At 43.1% G+C, this 20,728-nt stretch overlaps 1 protein-coding gene across 1 annotated transcript in view; it reads left to right on the top strand.

Moving 5' to 3' along the window:
* The window catches only part of KIAA1109 (KIAA1109 ortholog), a 393,986-nt gene that overhangs the window by 161,873 nt on the left and 211,385 nt on the right, over positions 1–20,728 (top strand). Inside the window, 4 exon segments of the mRNA XM_040330387.1 lie at positions 3,996–4,043; positions 4,046–4,203; positions 7,701–7,838; positions 13,960–14,136. Of these exon segments, the coding sequence (XP_040186321.1) occupies positions 3,996–4,043; positions 4,046–4,203; positions 7,701–7,838; positions 13,960–14,136 (521 nt within the window).

Below are 20,728 nucleotides of genomic sequence, written 5' to 3' on the forward strand. Positions count from 1 at the left end.
AGCACGGGGAAGCTGTGTTTACATACGGTTCTCCCCGTTCTTCAGCTCCGGGGAGCGATCGCGACGGAGCGGCTATAAACGAATAGCCGCGCCGTTGTCCCGGATCGCTCCCGAGGTAAGCCGCATCGGACCCCCGACCCGCGGAAAGGCAAGGACGTATATATACGCCCATCTGCCTGTCCGTGCCATTTTGCGGACGTAAATAGTCGTGCGGCGGGCGTTAAGGGGTTAATAATTGTACAGCATCATCCTTTAATTGTTTAGTCTATCCAAGCGAAAAATACTTCAGACCATGCGCGTATCACTAGATATCCTGCAGCAGTCCTGTAATGATTTGTCTTTACAAAGTGTTTTTGTGTCTGTTTTCACTTGTATATTGATTTTTTTTGGGTCAGAGCTAATGGCGCATCACTTCACAAAGCACACAATAGGGCCTCGTACACACTTGCCATTTTTTTCTTCCCCATGACACCTTTGTTCCTGGCAGGGATATAGCGGCATAAATAACGCACCTAAAGCTGCATTTTGCACACTTGTTTAGGCACATCCAGGACGTTCATTGATTCCATTCGTCAGAATATTAATTTATTCTGGCCATTGGAATGAATGAATGAATGCTCAAGCACTTACCACGCGTAGCGCTTAGGCAGGTTTTGATGCATCTACATGTGTTTAGGTGCATTATGATGCATTTATGTGCATTCAGCCTCTAAACACTTCACTTCTAATACACCTGTAAACGCCTATGTGTGCATGGCCTATAAATGCACCGTTTTTTTTAAAGGTGTGCATGAGGCCTAAAACCTACATTTAACCACCAGATGCAACTTATGTATTATGACCTGACTTCTATGGGAATGCTTTGTGAAACATTCCATCCACAGTGATTACTTTTGGAGGCCCTGGAAAACCAAGGTGAGGTTTAGTGGTTTGTAAACATCCGCTTCCCTGTTAAAATTTGAATTGTATTTGGCTTGTGTAGACAGGTGCACAGATACAGGCTCAGTTCTGCTTAATAAATGAAAGAATCCCAAATTTCTATTGCCTTTTAACAGTGTGGACATGTTATTTTATCCAGCCTACTAACTGTTTAATTTTCTGTAACTTATGGGATGCAGGTGTCCATTTTGTGTTCATTTAGACCTCTAATCTAATAACATAGTATAATAGTTCTAATAAATTAATATTATATTTCCCCATATCTGATTATGTTTTTGTTAATGTTAAAGTGACATTTCGTTGGCTTAGAAGGAATACAATATATACCAGGGGCGTATCTAGGACCTTCAGGGTCCGGTGCAAGAAACCATGATGGGCCTCCCCCTTTTGGGAGGGTGTCCATGGATATCCTCCCAGAACTCTGCCTCCGTTATGCCCCCTGGGACATGCATCCAGCACAACTACAGCGGCCCTTTACCATGTGATTAACTGATCACATGTAAACAGACTTGGTGGGTATCGGCAGCATTTTCCTCCCACGCTGTGTCTGTGTAAGAAAAAGAGAGGCGTTAACTGCCAAGAATGTCAGTAAATTGTTTATACTGATAATCCGTGCTGCCTACTAGTGCCACCTATCAGTGCTCATCAATGCCACCTATTAGTGGCCATCAATGCTGCCGATCAGTGCTGCATTTCAGTGCAGTCTATCAATGTTTATCAATGCTGCCTATCAGTACCACCTAGCAGTGCCCATCAGTTCCACCTATCAGTGCTCATCAATACCGCCTATCAGTGCTGCATTTCAGTGCTCATCAATACTGCCTATCAGTGCCCATCACTTCCGCCTATCAGTGCTGCCTACCAGTGCCGCCTATCAGTGCCCATCAATGCCACCTATCAGCGTCTGCCAGTGTGGCCATCAGTTCCGCCTATCAGTGCTCATCAATACCGCCTATCAGTGCTCATCAATACTGCCTATCAGTGCCCATCACTTCCGCCTATCAGTGCTGCCTACCAGTGCCACCTATCAGTGCCCATCAGTGCCACCTATCAGTGCTCAATGCCCATCAGTGCTTATCAATGATGCCTATCAGTGCCATCTATCAGAGCTTATCAGTGCTCATCAATAGTGCCTATCAGTGCCACCCATCAATGCCGTCTATAAATGCCCATCAGTGCAGCATATGAGTGCTGCCTATCAGTGACACCTATCATTGCTCATCATCATGCTGCCTCTCAGTGCCTATCCATGCCACCTATCGGTGCCCATCAATGCTGCCTATCAGTGCCCATCAGTGCTGCCTATCAGTGCTCATTAATGCCCATAAGTGCTGCCTATCAGTGACACATATCATTACTCATTAATGCCGCCTATCAGTGCTGATCAATGCCCATCAGTGCTGCGCCGCCTATCCGTGTCACAGACCATTGCTCATCAATGCAATCTATCAGTGCTGTTTATCAGTGCCCAGCTGTACCACCTATCAGTGCTCATTAATGCCCATCACTGCCATGCCACCTATCCATGCCACAGTTTGTTACTTCTCAATACCACCTATCGGTGTCCATCAATGCGTATCAGTGTAGCTGACCAGTGCTCATCAATGCTGCCTGTCTTCTTAGAATGGAAGAGTGGAGAGCATCTGTCATACAGCTCAGAGCTGACAGTTCTCCCTGCTCCCCCTCCCTCCCTCTCTCGCACGGGATGACACAGATGATAGCCTCCTCCCCCCACCGCTCTCCCGTATGTGTACCATGGGAGGTGTGAGCTCATTAACTTCACACTTGACTTTCCGCAGAGCACACACAGGAGAGGGGGGGAGAAGGAGCAGATCGGCTGTCTCCCCCCTCATCCCATGCGAGAGGGGAAGCAGGGAGAACTGAGTTGTATGAGAGATACTCTCTCCGCTCAGAGCCTTGGGACTAGCAACCCCGCTGGGGCTCCCGGCAGTGGCGGAATGCTGGGGCCCGGTCGAAAATGTGACTGCTGTGACCCTGGTAGTTCCGCCACTGATATACATACCGTACTTTTATTCTATTTTGGGAACATGCAGGCTCAACTAGTATTATAGCTGAAAATCAGTTTTGCTCCGAGACAAGTGAACATCATTTAAATTTTCAATGTAGGAGGGCTTTGTACGGCAAGCCCAGCATATACAACAAAACATCTCATCCGAGCCATTGGCTAACCTCAGGTCAGTTTCAGACCAACTTCTTCTTGTGGGTTTTCCAAAACAAACAGGCAGCACTTGTACCTTTTTACTGTTCTATTAGTAGTCAGCCTTTTCACCCAGTAGTTGGCTTCTACAGCAAACAGAGCAAAAGACAAAGCCCTGAGCATCAGCCTGCTCCACATGTATAAAGACCTGTGAACAGCTGAGACTTTTACTAAAGACATGGTAAGACCTTGGGTCTAGGAATGAAGATTTTATTCTGTACAAAGCCTCTGGGTGCCACAACCCAAGGCAGGGCTAATTAAAGAAGAATTCCATCCAAAGCTCATTTGCCTGCACTTCTGAGGATCACAGGAGGGCTAAAGCCTGACCAGGCTGGGGAAAGATTGCGACCATATGGCCCGGGAGCCTCTCAGCTGCTCCACTGGGAGACTGAGCCAGCTACTCTTTCCCCTCTCCAGCCCGGTACTCCAGTGTGCGTTGGAGGGCAGAACAGACAGTGATGACTGACCGTTACCGCTCTCTGCTCAGAGCGGCGGGTAGAACTGAGCGACCAGCGGTGTTTGATCACTCAGTTCTCAGCCTTAGAGCCGACGGGGAAAAGATGCAACATCAGATCGATGCTGCATCAACCTAGGTGAGTATGATTTAAAAATGGAAAAAAAATCCCAAACTTCTCTTTTAACAGTTTTACGATATGCAGAGATTATCTGATTGTTTTCTTTGTTTTGGTTTGTGCACGGCTACTTTAAAATTTCAAAGCAAATTGCTGTACAGCGTATTTGAGGTTTCAAGTTCTGGCAATGATTGTTTTCATATCAACTGGATTTAGTTTATTACCAACTTCCACTTTTCCCTGCTTCAGGAAACTATTTTGGAGAGGAGACATGTACACAGACTTTGAAGACAGCACCTCCAGCCCTGTATTATCATGGCCACATCTTCTAGCTCTGGCTGGACTGCAGTAGCAATGGAGAATGACAAGAGGGATCATGACCTAGCTTCCAAATTAATTCATCCTCTCACCCTGAGGCCATGGGACATCACTGTATTGCTCAATGTGTATAAAGTGCATGCCAAGCTGCCAGTGGTAAGTAGAATAACATACACTTTTTTCATTATGTTTAACTTTTACGTTGCCAAGGCTTATGTCGGAACAGGAACATCCAGACAGGAACTCCGGCTCAGTAAGCACTACATACTTGGATTTCACTTCTGTTCATAAGCTCATAGTTGCTTCAGCGACCAAGAACCTTTACCAAGAGGGTCCCCCTCCTGATAAAATGAATAGCTGGGATCAGTGGCTGACAAGAATCATATTCTGCACTGAGCATTCATGTGGTCATTAGTAGGGGTTCATTAGCAGGGCTGCAAAAGAGAAGGAAATTTAGGTCTCTGTGTCCTCAATATTTTTCTTCATTGCAAATGTGAAACATCAGGATTCTACTATACTCTTGAATTTCGCTAAAGCCCTGATGATACTTTTAACAAAAATCTATGAAAAAAAAAAAAAAATAAGACCACACAAGTAAAACACTGCTCAAGGACAATCACCTTTCTTGATACTCAGCTGTCTCTGCATCAGGAACTTTAGGAAAAAGAAAGGCTGGGCGGCCGTACTCCAACGCAATCGCCTTTATTCTGTGTAGTAAAAAACAGTACGTCATGCAGCACAAGATGGCAGGGCTAACAAGTGACAGTTTCACACCTAGACTGGTGCTTAATTATTGCTGAATATAAATAAGACCACACACATACACTAGTCTCTCTTTACATCTGTGCATCGGGGGAATGTGCGTAAAATCACATGTGTTCTGCACTGCATGGAATTGTGTCCTCTCTTCAGGTGAGCTGCGGTGTCATTCATTGATGACAGCCCAATGCACATTGCTAACGTGCATGCATTGTATCACATTAAAACGCATGGTTTCAAAGAAAAAAAATTATAAACACTTAATGGGTGTGATTGTCGCACATTGGGCAGCCCATTGAAATTAAAAGAGTGTTCAAATGCAACATACCCTAACTTTCATTAAAAGCGCATACAAAATACTATACTCCCTCTTCTTAACTGATACTCTCCTTGTTTCCATCTGTTGCTTAGGCTCTTTAAAGGAGCCTCTATCACCCAGTTATCATTTGTATAGATATCCTATATATAGCTTGGCAAATTCTGGTATTACCAGGCACCAAGATGTTGATTTCATATTTTGTGTTTTGTATACATTTAGGACCTATTTCTGTACCTTTTATTGTCTTGTTTATTTTTTCATTTGTTGTTTTTGTTTCTTGATGTTACAGTCTTTACTTAATAACGTTATATTGGAAAATAAAAGCGCTTGCACTTGCGCTGTCACACATTCACAAATCTGAACTCATTCTGGCTACCACACATACATGGCATACACATGTGCACTTCGCACATTGTGGTAATGCAGATTGTGGTCCGGATTCAGGTAGGGGCGTGGATTGTTACGGCGGCGCAGCGTATCGTATTTACGCTACGCCGCCGTAAGTCAGAGAGGCAAGCACTTACGGCGGCGTAGCGTAAATGGGGCCGGCGTAAGCGCACGTAATTCAAATGAGGATGAGGGGGGCATGTTTTATGTATTATTGGTGACCCGACGTGATTGACATTTTTTCCCGAACGGCGCATGCGCCGTCCGTGGAATTTCCCAGTGTGCATTGCTCCAAAGTACGCCGCAAGGCCGTCATTGGTTTCAACATGAACGTAAATTACGTCCAGCCCCATTCACGGACAAGTTATGCAAACGACGTAAAATTTCCAAATTTCGACGCGGGAACGACGGCCATACTTAACATTGGCTACGCCACCTAGGGAGCAGGTTATCTTTACGCGGCATATCTCTTACGGAAACAGCGTATCTTTACTGCGACGGGCAAGCGTACGTTCGTGAATCGGCGTATCTAGTAATTTTACATATTCTACACCGAAATCAACGGAAGCGCCACCTAGCGGCCAGCGGGAAAATTGCACCCCTAAGATACGAAGGCGCAATCCAAGTAGTTTCTTTATCTCCATGTGTAAAAAGGGATGAGATGTGATTCATTCTGTTTTCAATGGCCTGCTGTAATGTTTTAGAATGTTTTGCTATACACCTTATCTAAAATTCTTATGCCATTTCACTTTCTTTTCCCTGTCTTGGTCATTAACTATCTGAAAATGTCTTAACCACTTAAGGACCCCTTCACGCTGATATACGTCAGCAGAATGGCACGGCTGAGCACATCAACGTATAGGTACGTTGTCCTTTAAGCCCAGCCGTGGTCCGGTCCGAAGCTCCGTAAACACACTTCAGGGAACACATAACCCCAATAGCGCCCCCTGTGGTTAACTCCCAAACTGCAACTGTCATTTTCACAATAAAGAATGCATTTTAAATGCATTTTTTTGCTGTGAAAAATGACAATGGTCCCAAAAACGTGACAAATTGTCCGAAGTGTGCGCCATAATGTCGCAGTCACGAAAAAAATCGCTGATCGCCGCCATTAGTAGTAAAAAAAAAAATTCATAAAGATGCAATAAAACTATCCCCTATTTTGTAAACGCTATACATTTTGCGCAAACCAACCGATAAACGCTTATTGCGTTTTTTTTTTTTTTTACCAAAAATAGGTAGAAGAATACGTATCGGCCTAAACTGAGGAAATTTTTTTTTTTATATATATTTTTGGGGGATATTTATTATAGCAAAAAGTAAAATATATTGAATTTTTTTCAAAATTGTCGCTCTATTTTTGTTTATAGCGCAACAAATAAAAACCGCAGAGGTGATCAAATACCACCAAAAGAAAGCTCTATTTGTGGGGAAAAAAGGACGCCAATTTTGTTTGGGAGCCACGTTGCACGACCGCGCAATTGTCAGTTAAAGCGACGCAGTGCCGAATCGCAAAAAGGGGCAAGGTCCTTTAGCTGCATTTTGGTCTGGGTCTTGAGTGGTTAAAGTGAAAATGGTTCTAAAGGCTAGACATTTTTTACCTTAAAGCGGAGCTCCACCCTCATCGGAACCCTACCCCCATCCGGTGCCCCTCTGCAGCAGCGCTGGTCTCTCTCTCTTTCTCCTTGCAGGTTCAAAGAAAACGTCTGTCAATTAAATCCTGTGGGGGGGGGGGCGGAGACGAGCCCCACTGTGTGTGTTGTGTGTGTGTCAATGGATGCACACAGCGTGGCTCAGGAGTGAACCTGCAGGTGTGCCTCCATATGAAGTGGCTTTCTATGGTGGCACAAAAGTGTAGAAGCCAAGATCTCTAGAGGGGACCCCAGAAGAGGAGGTCCTGCGCTGCTCTGTGCAATACATTGCACGGAGCAGGTAAATATACCATGTTTATTATTTAAAATGTGTATCTTAGTTTACTTTGTGTTGTACTCCAATAGAATCAACAAATCACACTCTCTCTCTCATTGTTTTAACCTCAACTGAAAACAAAGTTACACAAAATGCTTATGGTTTGGTTGGTTGGTAACTGAACTGTGGGCTTATGTGGTCTTATACTACTGTATAATGTTCAAATTGTGCATTTGCCCTGCAATCTGTATACTCATAATACATATCTCTCTTCACTTAGCATTGCAGTAATGATGCACCAGAATGTCCAACTGCTTTTCTGGAGAGACTCTGCTTTGAGATGAAGAAAACTTACCGTGAGACATTTCTCCAGCTTGTACTTTCTCCTGTGTACATATTTGTGAATGACAACTACCAGGTATTGTTATAGAAATGTTTGCTAATTGTTTTCTAAAGGGTTGCACTTTTTTAGTAATTGGAAATGATAATAGAAATGAACAATTTACTGAGTACAGAACTTGTAATGCCCCGTACACACGATCAGAGTTTCCGTCTGAATAATCGCAGACGGGTTTTTCCGACGGAATTCCGTTCAAGCTGTCTTGCATACACACGATCATACCAAATTCTGACCGTCAAAAACGCGGTGACGTACAACACTATGACAAGCCTAGAAAAATGAAGTTCAATGCTTCCGAGCATGCGTCAAATTGTTTCCGAGCATGCATGTTTTTTTTCTCGGAATTCCATACAGACGAACTGAATTTCCCGTCGCAAAAAAAAGAAAACATGTTCTCTTTCTAAGTCTGTCGGAATCTCCGAAGGAAAAGGTCCGATGGAGCATACACACGGTCGGAATATCCAATGAAAAAATTCCGTCTGACTTTTTTCATCGGAAATTCCAATCATGTGTGTACAAGGCATAAGGGATTGATTTGTTAATTTTTTTTTGCATTCCACAGTAGGATATAATTGCAGTAAGTTGCAGCATTAGGAAATGTTTGCAACATATTTAGTAGCAAATAAGGAAGCATGCTTCTGTGATTTTTTTTTTTTTTTTAATCTGGAAACAAATTGTGAAAGTATCAGAGTATACTGTATACCTGCGATAAGAGATTACAGAAAATAGTTTTACATTTTTTTTTTTTTTTTTTACAATGTACAGATTTTGTATGCCTTCTTTCAGTTCTGTGTGCGTAGATTACTTGGTGCAGTTATGAGCTTGTTCAGTATAGGGTGTATATGTTAAATGTGGTCATTTGTAATTAAACAGCAACCCTTGTGTTGTGTCATTTTAAGTTATCCTGAAATCACTTGTGAGATGCAATTTACTTTGATGTTGCTTATATGCAATTTAATAGGCAGATTCTCGTTACTTGAACACATGCTGTCATTTTTCTTTGCATTTGAAGCCAAGTAGACTGTGCACCGTTTAGACAAAAGTTTTCAAATTACTATTAGAAAGTGTCTATACTTGTTGTGGCTTGTTGCTACTGATATATTCATTACCACTTGCATACTCTAATACAACATAGCTCACCAGCTGACAGAGAATGGGTCATTTGCTTACTGATACCTGATGGGTAGAATGGACATAATTTCAAGTACAGTTGAAGTGGTTGTAAAGCCTATTTTTTTTTTTACCTTAAATTTCTTGCATTGAAGGGGTTGTAAAGGTACAATTTTTTTTTCCCCTAAATAGCTTCCTCCCTTGAACCACAGAAGAGTCAGGACGCTCACTAACACACAGCTCCTTTCTCTATCTGCAACGTAACGCGCGTCCTGACTTTCCTGTAGTCCAAGGGAGGGGTTGAGCATGACACTCCACACCAGGGAGAAATCCTTGCATTACGGTGTGTAGTTACAGACAGAAGAACAGGAAGTGAGGATTTCTCAGAAGAAATAAGGACATTTAAAGGCAAAATTGAAGGATGAGGTAAGTGAAGGAGGACTGCACTAAGGTAAAGGAAGCCATTTAGGAAAAAAATTGTACCTTCACAACCCCTTTAAGGTAAAAAAAATTCAGATGTCGGCATCACCCCCTCAACCCGCCCCTCTTACTTATCTGAGCCCTCATTCGGTCCAGCACTATGCACGTCTGCAGCTTTTCTCTCCCCTCACTTCCAGGTCTTGCTGGCTTTGCTGGGGCACCGGGAGCCATTGGCTTCCAGTGCTGTCAATCAAAGCCAGTGACAAGGGGGTGGGCCGAGTCCTGCTGTCTGTGTCAATTGACGCAGCAGCGGAGCTCGAGTGCGAGCATGCATGAGTGCCCCCAAGGGAGCGGCTTTCCGGCTGACAGGACATTATTGTTAGACAAAGCTCTGTTCTGTCTTACACCTTGGCGATCAGCGGGTGTCAGTGGTCATCCATTGGCCAGGACCTGCTGGTCGGTTTGTGCTGTGACTAATCACAGCACAAGCCATGGGCCGTCCCCCTAGCTGGAGGAGCAGAATCATGTAGAAGTAAAGCTACAAGTGGTTAAAGAATGATTGGATACAGAATGATGCGCCGTCCGTGGGGGTATCCCAGTGCGCATGCTCGAAATCACGTCGCAAGTAGTCAATGCTTTCGACGTGAACGTAATTTACGCAAAGCCCTGTTCGCAAACGTTTTACGCAAACGACGGAAAATTCGACGCTGTCCCGACCTCCATACTTAACATTGCGTACGCCTCATAAACCCAGGCTTAACGTTACGCTGAAAAAAGCCTTACGTAAACTACGTAAAAAAATGCGCCGGGCGGACGTACGTTTGAGGATCGGCGTATCTAGCTAATTTGCATACTCTACATGGAAATCAACGGAAGCGCCACCTAGCGGCCAGCGTAAATATGCACCTAAGATCCGACGGCGTACTAAGACGTACGTCAGTCGGATCGAGCCCACATTCAGTCGTATCTTGTTTTGTGGATACAAAACAAAGATACGACGGCGCATCGTAGAACTTACGGGCCGTATCAATAGATACGCTGGCGTAAGTTCTTTGTGGATCTGGCCCTTTGTATTTAATGTCATGTGACATTAGCACTGATGGGCACTGATAGGTGGCACTGATGAGGTGTGGATTATGTCAGTAGTTTATTTTGTTATTCTTTATTTTATTTTTTTATATTTTATCTTTTTATATTTTATTTTTTACAATTTATATATTTTTTTGTTGTTATTTTTACAATGCTTTCTTATGTTTGGGTGGGGGGAGTTGACAGTGTCAGGCCCCGTACACACGAGAGGATTTTGATCCGTCATCGCGCCGAAATCCCATCGCGATGTCGTGCCGTCGCCGCGATGATGACGCGGCGACGTGCGCGACGCTGTCACATAAGGAATTCCACGCATGCGTCGAATCATTACGACGCATGCGGGGGATTCATTCGGACTGATTGATCCGGTGAGTCTGTACAGACCAGCGGATCAATCCGTTGGGATGGATTCAAGCGGATAGATTTGAAAGCATGTCTTCAAATTTTTATCCGCTGGAAATCCATCGCATGGGAGAAAAATCCGCGGAAACAGATCCGCTGGATTGTACACACCAGGGGATCTATCCGCTGGAGCCGGTCCGCGGATCAATTCCAGCGGATGGATCCTCTCGTGTGTACGGGGCCTTAGTGTTTGTGTTTGTTTTTTTATTTCATATTTTATTATTTTTACAATTTTACTTTTAAATATTTATTTAACAATGTTCCTTTATATTTATCAACCCTCTTGGGGGTTGGGGGGCATTGGAGAGATATCACCCCTTTGAGACAGTCCTTTTCTCTGTAGCCTCAGATTCACTGAATGGAGAGGAGACAGCGTTGTAAACACAGTTAGTGATCACTGCATTCAAAAAAGGAAGGAGCCAGTAAATTACATATTTACCGACTCCTTCCTCTGCTCTCCATCTTGACAGATCCAGGGCAGGGGGGGGCGGATAAGGACACGGAGGGGGTGCAGGGAACCTTAGGAGCACAGAGAAGGAAATGAAGGAGGACCCAGGAGACAGTCGGGGGTGATCAGTGCTGGCCGTTACAAGCACAGATCTTCCTGTATGGATTTCAATAAATCAGCTGAAAGCCATGGGAGGGAGAGGAGGATAAACAGCTGTCATCTGCTTTATTGAAATCTATTAAGGGAAATCGGTGCTTGTAACAGCCCCTGCCACCCCGATCATCTCCTGACTGCCCCAGGTATCGGATATTAAGCATCTGAGCATTTGCACGATTAAAAGTACTCGTGCAAATGCTCGGTACCGATACTAGTATTGGTATCGGTGCAACACTACTATGTGCTATGACCTCCGCTTGCAGTGCCCCCAGGTCACCAGGTTCTTGTTCCCTGAAGACGTCCACTTGTAGACAAAATGCACGTTGGGTGGGGTCAGCCACCTGTGACGTAATTACGCCCGCCAGTGGCAACTGCGAGGCATTAGATGCTTTATGTACCCTGTGATTTTTGTGAGTATCATGTATATATAATCAATGACAAAGTTTTAGTGATACTACTCTGTGGTCTCCTATAGTTCTCTGAGGAAAAGCTGGGCATTCTTGTGAATTGTGGGTTGATTGGACGTGTTTGGAAAGTGTCAGTGGACCCTGGGAAGTGATCTTGCATATGTGTTCAAATTCTTTTGATCTCTTTTGCTTAGAGATCCTGGTAATCCAGTAAGGATGTGGCACTTCTGATTATTTGGTGACCTGGGGGCACTGAATGCAAAGGTCATAGCATACAGTATTCATATATTAGGTGGATCATCCTTTTTGGGCACTGGGAGTGAACTTTTTATGTTTTTTTTTTACCTTGACTTATTTTTTATGTAATATGGTTTATGAATTTTTGGTCACACTGTGTAGTTTATTATTTTTCCAAGGTGGAATTTTGTAATTGTGGTTATAGTACAGTTTATTTTACAGTTTATATACAGGTTATTTTTATCTTTAAATATTTGTAACTTCTTGTAGCTGGAGGACTGAGTGCAACATTTTCCTGTTGCACCTAGCACATACAAATATTAGGTTTAAATATATTACTACTAAAAAAAAGAATACAAATATATTTTATAGAAACTCCACTCCTGAAAAGAGGTAAATAAAACATGTATGATTTTCTGTTTACGTCACGCAGAAGATTGTGCTCTCAGTTTAATCAGAGGAGAAATTATATTCTTACAAACTAAAGCAATAAGTGCCTTTTCTAGTGCTTTGTGGCATGGAGATAAAAGTAAAGTAACATCAAGGGATGTGCAGGAAGTAATTATTAGCAGTGAGAGAAGTGTCTTTATTGGCCTGTTATCTAAATAGGGCAGTGGAACAACATAGTAAACCTGTTGTTTTCACTTACAACCCTTCATCAGTCTTCTCTGTTGCTGCAATTAGTGTGTATGGGATTTGACAGATATGAATTGATGTCCAAAAGCTTTATTTTTGGACAAAGGGTATCCAAAAGGTTTCTTTTCACAAGGGTTCCTAAAGTAGCACCAATGCCTACCATTACAAAAAATGTGCCGTATCACTTAATTAAAAGTGTATCTGTATTTTTCTGTTTTCTCTTATCCCCCTGCAAAATATTTGTTGATCCTGCCAGTAAAGTTCCCCTAATGTAGCCTCCTATGATGGTGTGCCAATGATTCTGCACAGCTGCTGAATTCAAAACAGAATTGCTGTTTTCATGTAGGCTGTGTCTGCTTGCACTACAGTGGAATGAAACTAGTGTTGCAGGTGGTGTGGCTGTCAGCGTTGTCACTGTTCACTCACTAGGCTGTAGCTTGTCAATCAGCACCTGGCCACACATAGCTCTGCCCACTGCTTTTGGATTGGTAGCACTGCCTCTGTTGCTAAAACCCTCATACTGTGAGCTGCATTGTCTGGGTGAAGGAGTCTGTGAGACACAAATGAAGGAAAATTACATTAAGAAGTCTCACTTCAATTTTTGTAATGTGTTACTTGAAATGTTTCTAAAGATAAATGTACTAAGATTATGTAATTCACATTGCATTCAATAAAGAAAATGTGGGCATCCTCCGAATTCTTTTCTAACCCAGACTCTGAACTCCTCCTTTTTTGTACTCCAATGATCTGCGGGCCAGGTCATTCCCCACACTAGGGGTAGAAAATGACCTGGCCCGCAGCTCAGTGGAGTACAAACAAGTGTGAGTTCGGGTTAGATATGCGGTCAAAGGACACCCATGCTTTTCACTATTCAAAAGTTCTGGTTCCAGTCTCCAAAGCTTACTTTTATGATTTGAGCTGTGTTTTAGCTTCTAGCAATTTATCTCCAGCTCTGATCCAACTACAGGGCTTTCCAAAAACATCAGTCTAAAATCATATAAAATTAAATACATTTGATTCTAAAACATTGTAGCGCACCATTCTTGCATACATATCAAGGGCAAGGCATAACACAGTGGTTACTCTGAATCTGATATAATGCAATCTTTTAAGCACTCTTTTTTGTACATGTTCATGTAGGCCAAAAACAAAAATTTGCATATGTGTGTTTAGTTCTTACATGCTTTTAGGATTTGTGTTGCTTGTCTCATGTATATCCTCATAATTTATGCAGAGGCCCACAGTGGATGGGATGCTTCGAGAAGGGCACATTAGCCTGTCTGGATTACAGCTACGTGCACATGCAAAGTTTTCTGCAGAAGGCTTACCTCTAGGCACAGATTCATTGGAATATGCATGGCTAATAGATGTGCAAGCCGGTGCTCTTACTGCCATGATCACAGTACCACAGGTAAGAATATAGTATATCCTTTTTTTATCAAAATTATACTTTTTTCTTCTATTAAGATTCTTCAGTTGCTGCAGAGTCACTGGTGTTACTGTTTGCAGGTTCTGGATCTTTTACGTTGCAGCTTAAACTTGGGGCACTGTACTCTGAACTGCCAGATACAAGATACAGAGCCTATCTGGCCCCTGATGTCACCCTTCGGGCACTGGATCCTACATTTGGTGCTCACCTAATCACATGGTTCAATATGTTGTTAGCTGTAGGGTGCTCTACAGGTCCAAGGCTGAGGTATGTCTGTTATGGTGGAGCCCCAGACCTTGAAGATCCCTTAGAGGGTATTATTGCCGAATTGACGAAGATTGTTGCATACGGCTTGTCCCTACCTTTCTGGGGAAACCACAGTACTGAAAATGGCCCAAAAAGAGTAAGGGTTTTGTCCTTTAAATGGTGGCCAATTGCACTTGGGGCTTATCCACCCAGTGCTGTTTGTAGCGTTTTCAGTCACAGGCAGGGCATCATGAGAGGCTTGCTATCTGTTTTAATTTGCCACAATTTTTTTTATTTTTGGGCTTTGACCTAGATGGCCTCACTGAGACTGTGCTGCCCACTTCTAGGTCAGGCTCACTGCACATACGCATTTAATTTTAGAACAAAATCTAAAAAAGTCTGGTTTCAGCTGCCATTCTACCACTCGTCAAAGCTTTGTTTACCTTTGCAAACCCTGGCAGGTAACCTACTGTTGTAATCATGCCCAAACTCTGGCTGTCTGGTCCAAGGCCTTGTACTGGCAGCATGGTTCTGTACTTACAGATCCTTCTATCCTCCAACATATGGAGCTGTGGCCCTGTGCCATTATGTCCATGGGTTAGATGGCAAAGCTCCTTAAACTACAAAACTTTTAGTTTTCAGGTTTCCAAAGCTAATCCTGGAACCCAGTTCTGTCATAAGCCCTGGATCCCCAAATCCATCAAGTCAGGTGGCATGCCCACATCACAATAAGGAGGCGCCCCCAATCAAAAAAAGAGGGGGCAATCTTTTGGCTTTCACAACCATTCCAGTCCTTGCCGCCACCCTTCTTCATGTTGTCAAACTTGCCAATGACCCTAGTAAGATTAGCTGACCTCTATGCTGCTCTGAGGGAGCTCCCTTCCCAAGGAGTCATAACGATGTTGGCGGAAGGAGAGGTTTTAGGGTTTATATTACAACTTGTTCACTGTTCCCAGTGGAGAAAGCAGACATCTACCCCATACTGAAACTAACGATTCTCAACAATTATCTTTGGGTTAAAAAAATCTGTATGAAATTTGCCTTGTCAATCATTACTTCCCTTCACCTGGGAGATTTTCTTAGTGTCTGTGGACATCAAGGGTGTATACTTACATGTTCTAATCTTCCCAGCACACATACACTACTTGCATTTTCGCTGTGGACACGCATTACAGATTTCTGGACCTTCGCTTTGGCTTGTCCACTGCACTTTGTGTCTTTACCAAGATGCTAGCCTCTCTGCTGGTTCTTTTTCCATCTCCCCATCCCCATAGTGGAATATCTGGATGACCTTATTCTCCCAGAACAATAAGCACAGGCTCTATCAGCCACATCAATTTGGACTGTTTAGATCTTATAGAGCTCGGGTGGATCTTAAATCTTCAGAATTCAGTGCTGAAACCAACTCATTGCTTGGCATTTCTAGGCCTGGTCACGGATACAGACCTATCCCAAGTTTTTCTTCCACTGGACAAACTCCAGACTTGTTGCTCCAATGGTCAAGACTCTACAGTCCAGGGGCCCGCCTACCCTTCCTTTTTTGCATGAAGGTTCTATTCTCCTATACCCATTATCATTCCAGACCATTGAAATTTAAAATTTTGGTGATATGGGACAGGCACGCTCAGTCTCTGGGCCACCACATCCCTCTAATCTCAAAACCAGGCTTGTTTTGGTCTGGTGATAAATAATTCTGACTGTAGAAATCAAAAAATCCTTCCTCCTAATGGTCTGGAAAGTTCTCACAACGGACAAGGAATTTGGTCTCTGCAGAAAGCTCATCTTTTGATTAATGCTCAGAGTCATTCCGTTATAGCTTCAACACTGGATCGCTTGTCTCTGAACTTATCCAACAAGGATTCAATCAGCTGATGCCACAGCAGTGGCTTATATCGACCATCAGGAAACCAGAAGTTTTGAGGCTTAAAGAGAAGGGAATCCAATTCTCACTTGGGCAAAAAGTCATTTTGCAGCTCTGTCCGCTGTGCATTTCCCAGGCATAGAATATTAGCAAATGGGTTTCCTCAGTCGTCTGGATTCATAGAGTGGTCTCTTCACACCGAGGTGTTTCTAGACCTCTGTTGAAGGTCGGGTATGCTTGACATTGACATTCTCACTCATAGGTTCAATAACAAACTGGACAGTTTTGTCTCCAGAAACAGAGATTCTCTGGCCTTTGTGGTGGATTCCCTGGTGACTCAGTTCAGCCTAAATGATGCCCTTCCTCCTGCTTTACAGGATCAAGTTGGAAAGCATTCTGGTGATCCCCCACTGGGATCGGCCAGGTAGCTGAGGTTCTCAGACCGGATCAGGCTCCTGGCAGACTCTCTGTGAGACCTCCCAGATTGGCCAGATGTTCTGTCTCAAGGACCGACATATTGTTAACGCCCAAGTCCTGAGGGATGAGCATGCCTAAATTCATTTTCTTTCCACTCCTGAACTTCATAAAGAGATTTCCATCAATTGTCTAGATGTGGTCTGTGCTGTTTTCATTTACAGGTGAAACTCGAAAATTTTTAATATCGTGCAAAAGTTCATTTATTTCTCATGAAAACCCCAAATCCACAATCTCAGAAAATTAGAATATTACATGCAATCAATAAAAGGATTGTACATAGAACAATATTGGACCGAAAGTAGAAGCTGCATATGTACTCAGTACTTGGTTTGGGCCCCTCAATGCGGCATGGCATGGAAGCGATCAGCCTGTGGCACTGCTGAGGTGTTATGGAAGACCAGGATGCTTCAATAGCGGCCTTCAGCTCTTCTGCATTGTTGGGTCACATGTCTCTCAGCTTTCTCTTGGCAATGCCCCACAGTTTCTCTATGGGGTTCAGGTCAGGCGAGTTTGCTGGGCAATCAAGCACAGTAATCCCACAGTCATTAAACCAGGTTTTGGTGCTTTTAGCAGTGTGGGGGAGGTGCCAAGTCCTGCTGGAAAAGAAAATGAGCATCCCCATAAAGCTCGTCTGCGGAAGGAAGCATGAAGTGCTCTAAAATCTCCTGGTAGATGGCTGCGATGACCCTGGACTTAATGAAGCACAGTGGACAAACACCAGCAGATGACATGGCTCCCCAAATCAACACAGACTGTGGAAACTTCACACTGGACTTCAAGCATCTTGTAGTGTGTGCCTCTCTATTCTTCCTCCATACTCTGGCTCCTTGGTTTCCAAATGAGATGCATAATTTGACCAGGTCTGTTTTTCTTTATTTGTTGTTCAGGAGTCAAGCTTATGACCTCACCTTTTTTGGTCAAAGAATCCAGTAGAGCAGTTAGTACTTCCTTGGCTTTTATCATCAATCATCTTTTGCTCATATTTGCAAGGCTGCCATCTGGTCATCTGTTCACATATTTAAATTTTGCCAGGCATACGTTCAGGCTTCACTGATGCAGGCTTCAGTCTTTTGCTGTTGCCCACCCTTCAGTTCGACTGCTTTTGGATGTCCTAGTGTTTCAGATTACTATTTCGTGCCTCATAATGATTAAGAAAATAAGTAATTTTTGTACCTGTAAAATCCTTTTCTTGAAATACTAAACCGAAACACGCTGGGAGGGCTATCCTTACAACTTTGCTTTTCCACTGTCCACTTCTCCTGAAGGTGGCAGCATAGCCCATTGTCAGAATACTATCCTGTGTCCTCCAAGAAATAGAATTTACAGGTGTGATGCTGTGGTGGTTTTCACTTGGTGGTGCTTCCTAGTAATTGCAGCCCTACCCAAAAATGCTTTTTAAGGCATTCATGGCCCACTTTTACTACTAAAAAAAAAAAATAATCACACAAATAATCAGTTTCCCACATAGGGGTTTCCACCGTCAACACAGACATAAATGTTTAGCCTCCTGGCAAGACTGCTGCTCAGACCTTTTGCCTTGGTCCTGTGGAACATCTAACGGCACTCCGGTGCTCCCATACAAGCTCTCTACCTTTGCTCTTTTCCAGGGAGGGATTGGAGTCCTCTATGTAGAGACCTCCTGTCTCTCAGTTACAGCTCCAAACTATTGTCTGGTCCTAGATGATAAGGGTGAACACCTGCCCCCTCAGTGGGTTTCTTGCAAAAGCCGGACACTGGTCTGGACACTCCCAAAACTTCAAAGTCTCTGAGCTCCAAACCCTGATTTGGAAATTAGAAAACCCGGAGAACGGTGAAAAACCCAGTTTCTCCACTCAGAACTTGCATTCTGGAGCCCTGCACTCTGCATATGTGCAAACACTGTGTCACTTTCTTCAACGTTTTCCCAGTGTCACAGCCTCGCACTGCCACACACACGTAAGACAACAATCTTATTTTTCTGTGACTATGGTTTTAGCTGACTGTGGTATCCATATAATCACAAGAACAATAAAAATAACCAGGGATGTCTCTAAATAACTAAAGGTAACACGGTAAGAAAATTAATAAAGGCCTATGTCGGCTGACTCACCAAGATAAAAAAGTGTTTAATCCAATTAAAGCAGAGTTCCAACCACAATTAACATGTTTTAAATGTATGTCCTTTCATCCTGCGTTTTTATAATATAAATCCAGTCACTTACTATTTTACAATCCGCCGCCGATCCACATAGATATTCAAAAAAGATAGTTTATAAAACTATGTCCACACCGTCATTTTGCTTGTGGGCATTGTGAAGCCTACAAGCACTTACTTCCTGGAAGTCTTGGATGGGGAGTGATAATTGGACAGCGCACTGCTTCCTGGGAAATAATGACACACATTTCCCAGGAGCATTAGAGGGAGATGATGTCAGGATCCTAGGTGATTCCAAAGGCAGATTTTGTGGGACCGCATATCAACAGGCATTTCCAGATGAGTAAAACATTTTTTTTTTACTTTTTTGGGTCTAATGAGCACAATAATGAAAAAAAAATATTTTGGGATGGAAACTCCACTCAGCCAAAAACTCAAAAAATCTAGGACTGAAAGGAACCCAGAAGGATAGTTATACAACGTTATATAACTGCTCACATAGCATACACACATTCCCATCTGCTAGCAAAAAAATTATGTAAAGACCAGAGGCTCAATGGGCTGTGCCAGCCACCAAAAGGACATATAGGCATTATGGAAAATATATCCCCTTCCACATGTCACTACCAATAGTCTCACACATAATGTGCACTAAATGTAGGTCTTGGCTTGTCCTGTGGCATTAACAAGTAATGCCACAGTCACAGTCACCACACAGATATATTTTATATTGAAAAGTCCCAGTACTGGATAAATGATAAATAGTAGTTGGTAATGGCTCAATAAGGGATACACCTTAAACAACTTTCGTAGGCCATCACTATATCAGAGGTGGAACCATACATAGTCTGTACCACTCTTCATAGATGGCTAATGATTAAATGAGCATATTCCTGGATTTAGTCTGTGCTGGAAGACAGACACTCATAGTGCTCTAGCGGCACATTAACAAGCAGGGTGGCCAGTGTTGCCTCACTGAGGATTTCTCACCATTCCCTCATAATCTGGCTGCTTCCAGCCATGCTGAAATGTGGGGTTGCTTGTAGGTTCTCCTGAGCAGTAGGTGGCATCGTGAGGCAAGGCCGAGTCCATCCACATGCTCTCACAGTGGTATTTACGGTGCCCATATCAGAAATGGAGCTGGGTATGAAGGAAGTTCAAGTTTCAATATATAATATCTGTGTGGTGACTGGATTTTATTACTTGTTAATGCCACAGGGTAAGCCAGGACCTTCACTTAGCACACGTTATGTGTAAGACCTTTGGTAGTGACACGTGGAAGGGGATATATATTCTCTAACGCCTATATGTCATTTCCGTGGCTGGCACAGTGATACATTTTTATAAGGTTTTTTTCCTTCCCCACTACTTGGTCACTCCCATTGAGTCTCTGGTCTTTACATAATTTTACATAATTTTTCTAGCAATCTCCTTCTGGGTTCCTTTGTGGGGTTTTTTTTGGACTGTGGTATCCATGTCTAAGGACACTGCATTGAACCCTTTTGGAACATTTGGTTCAGTATGCCTTTTCTGTCATCAGGTAGCAATAAAACAGTTGTCAAAGTGTGCTAAGCTCTGCTTTTGGACACCTATGTGTATAACCCTAAATGTCAAAAGCAAAAAGATGATAAACAGTGCTTTTCCATCAATCTTAAATGACCAAACTATCCCCTCTTCATATTATGGCCGAACTACATCATTTTGCTCTCTTACAGAATTCCTCAGGCTCTCATAAGATACTAGATTGGCAATCTTGTATTAAATCCAAAATAGTTAATATGCAAATACAGTGATACCTATTATAAATAAGGTGCCAAATGTGATATTAAACAGCGCTCAAAAAAATATGTGAAAAT

Source organism: Rana temporaria, chromosome 1, assembly GCF_905171775.1.
Source record: "Rana temporaria chromosome 1, aRanTem1.1, whole genome shotgun sequence".
In the NCBI taxonomy this organism is placed as follows: Eukaryota; Metazoa; Chordata; class Amphibia; order Anura; family Ranidae; genus Rana; species Rana temporaria.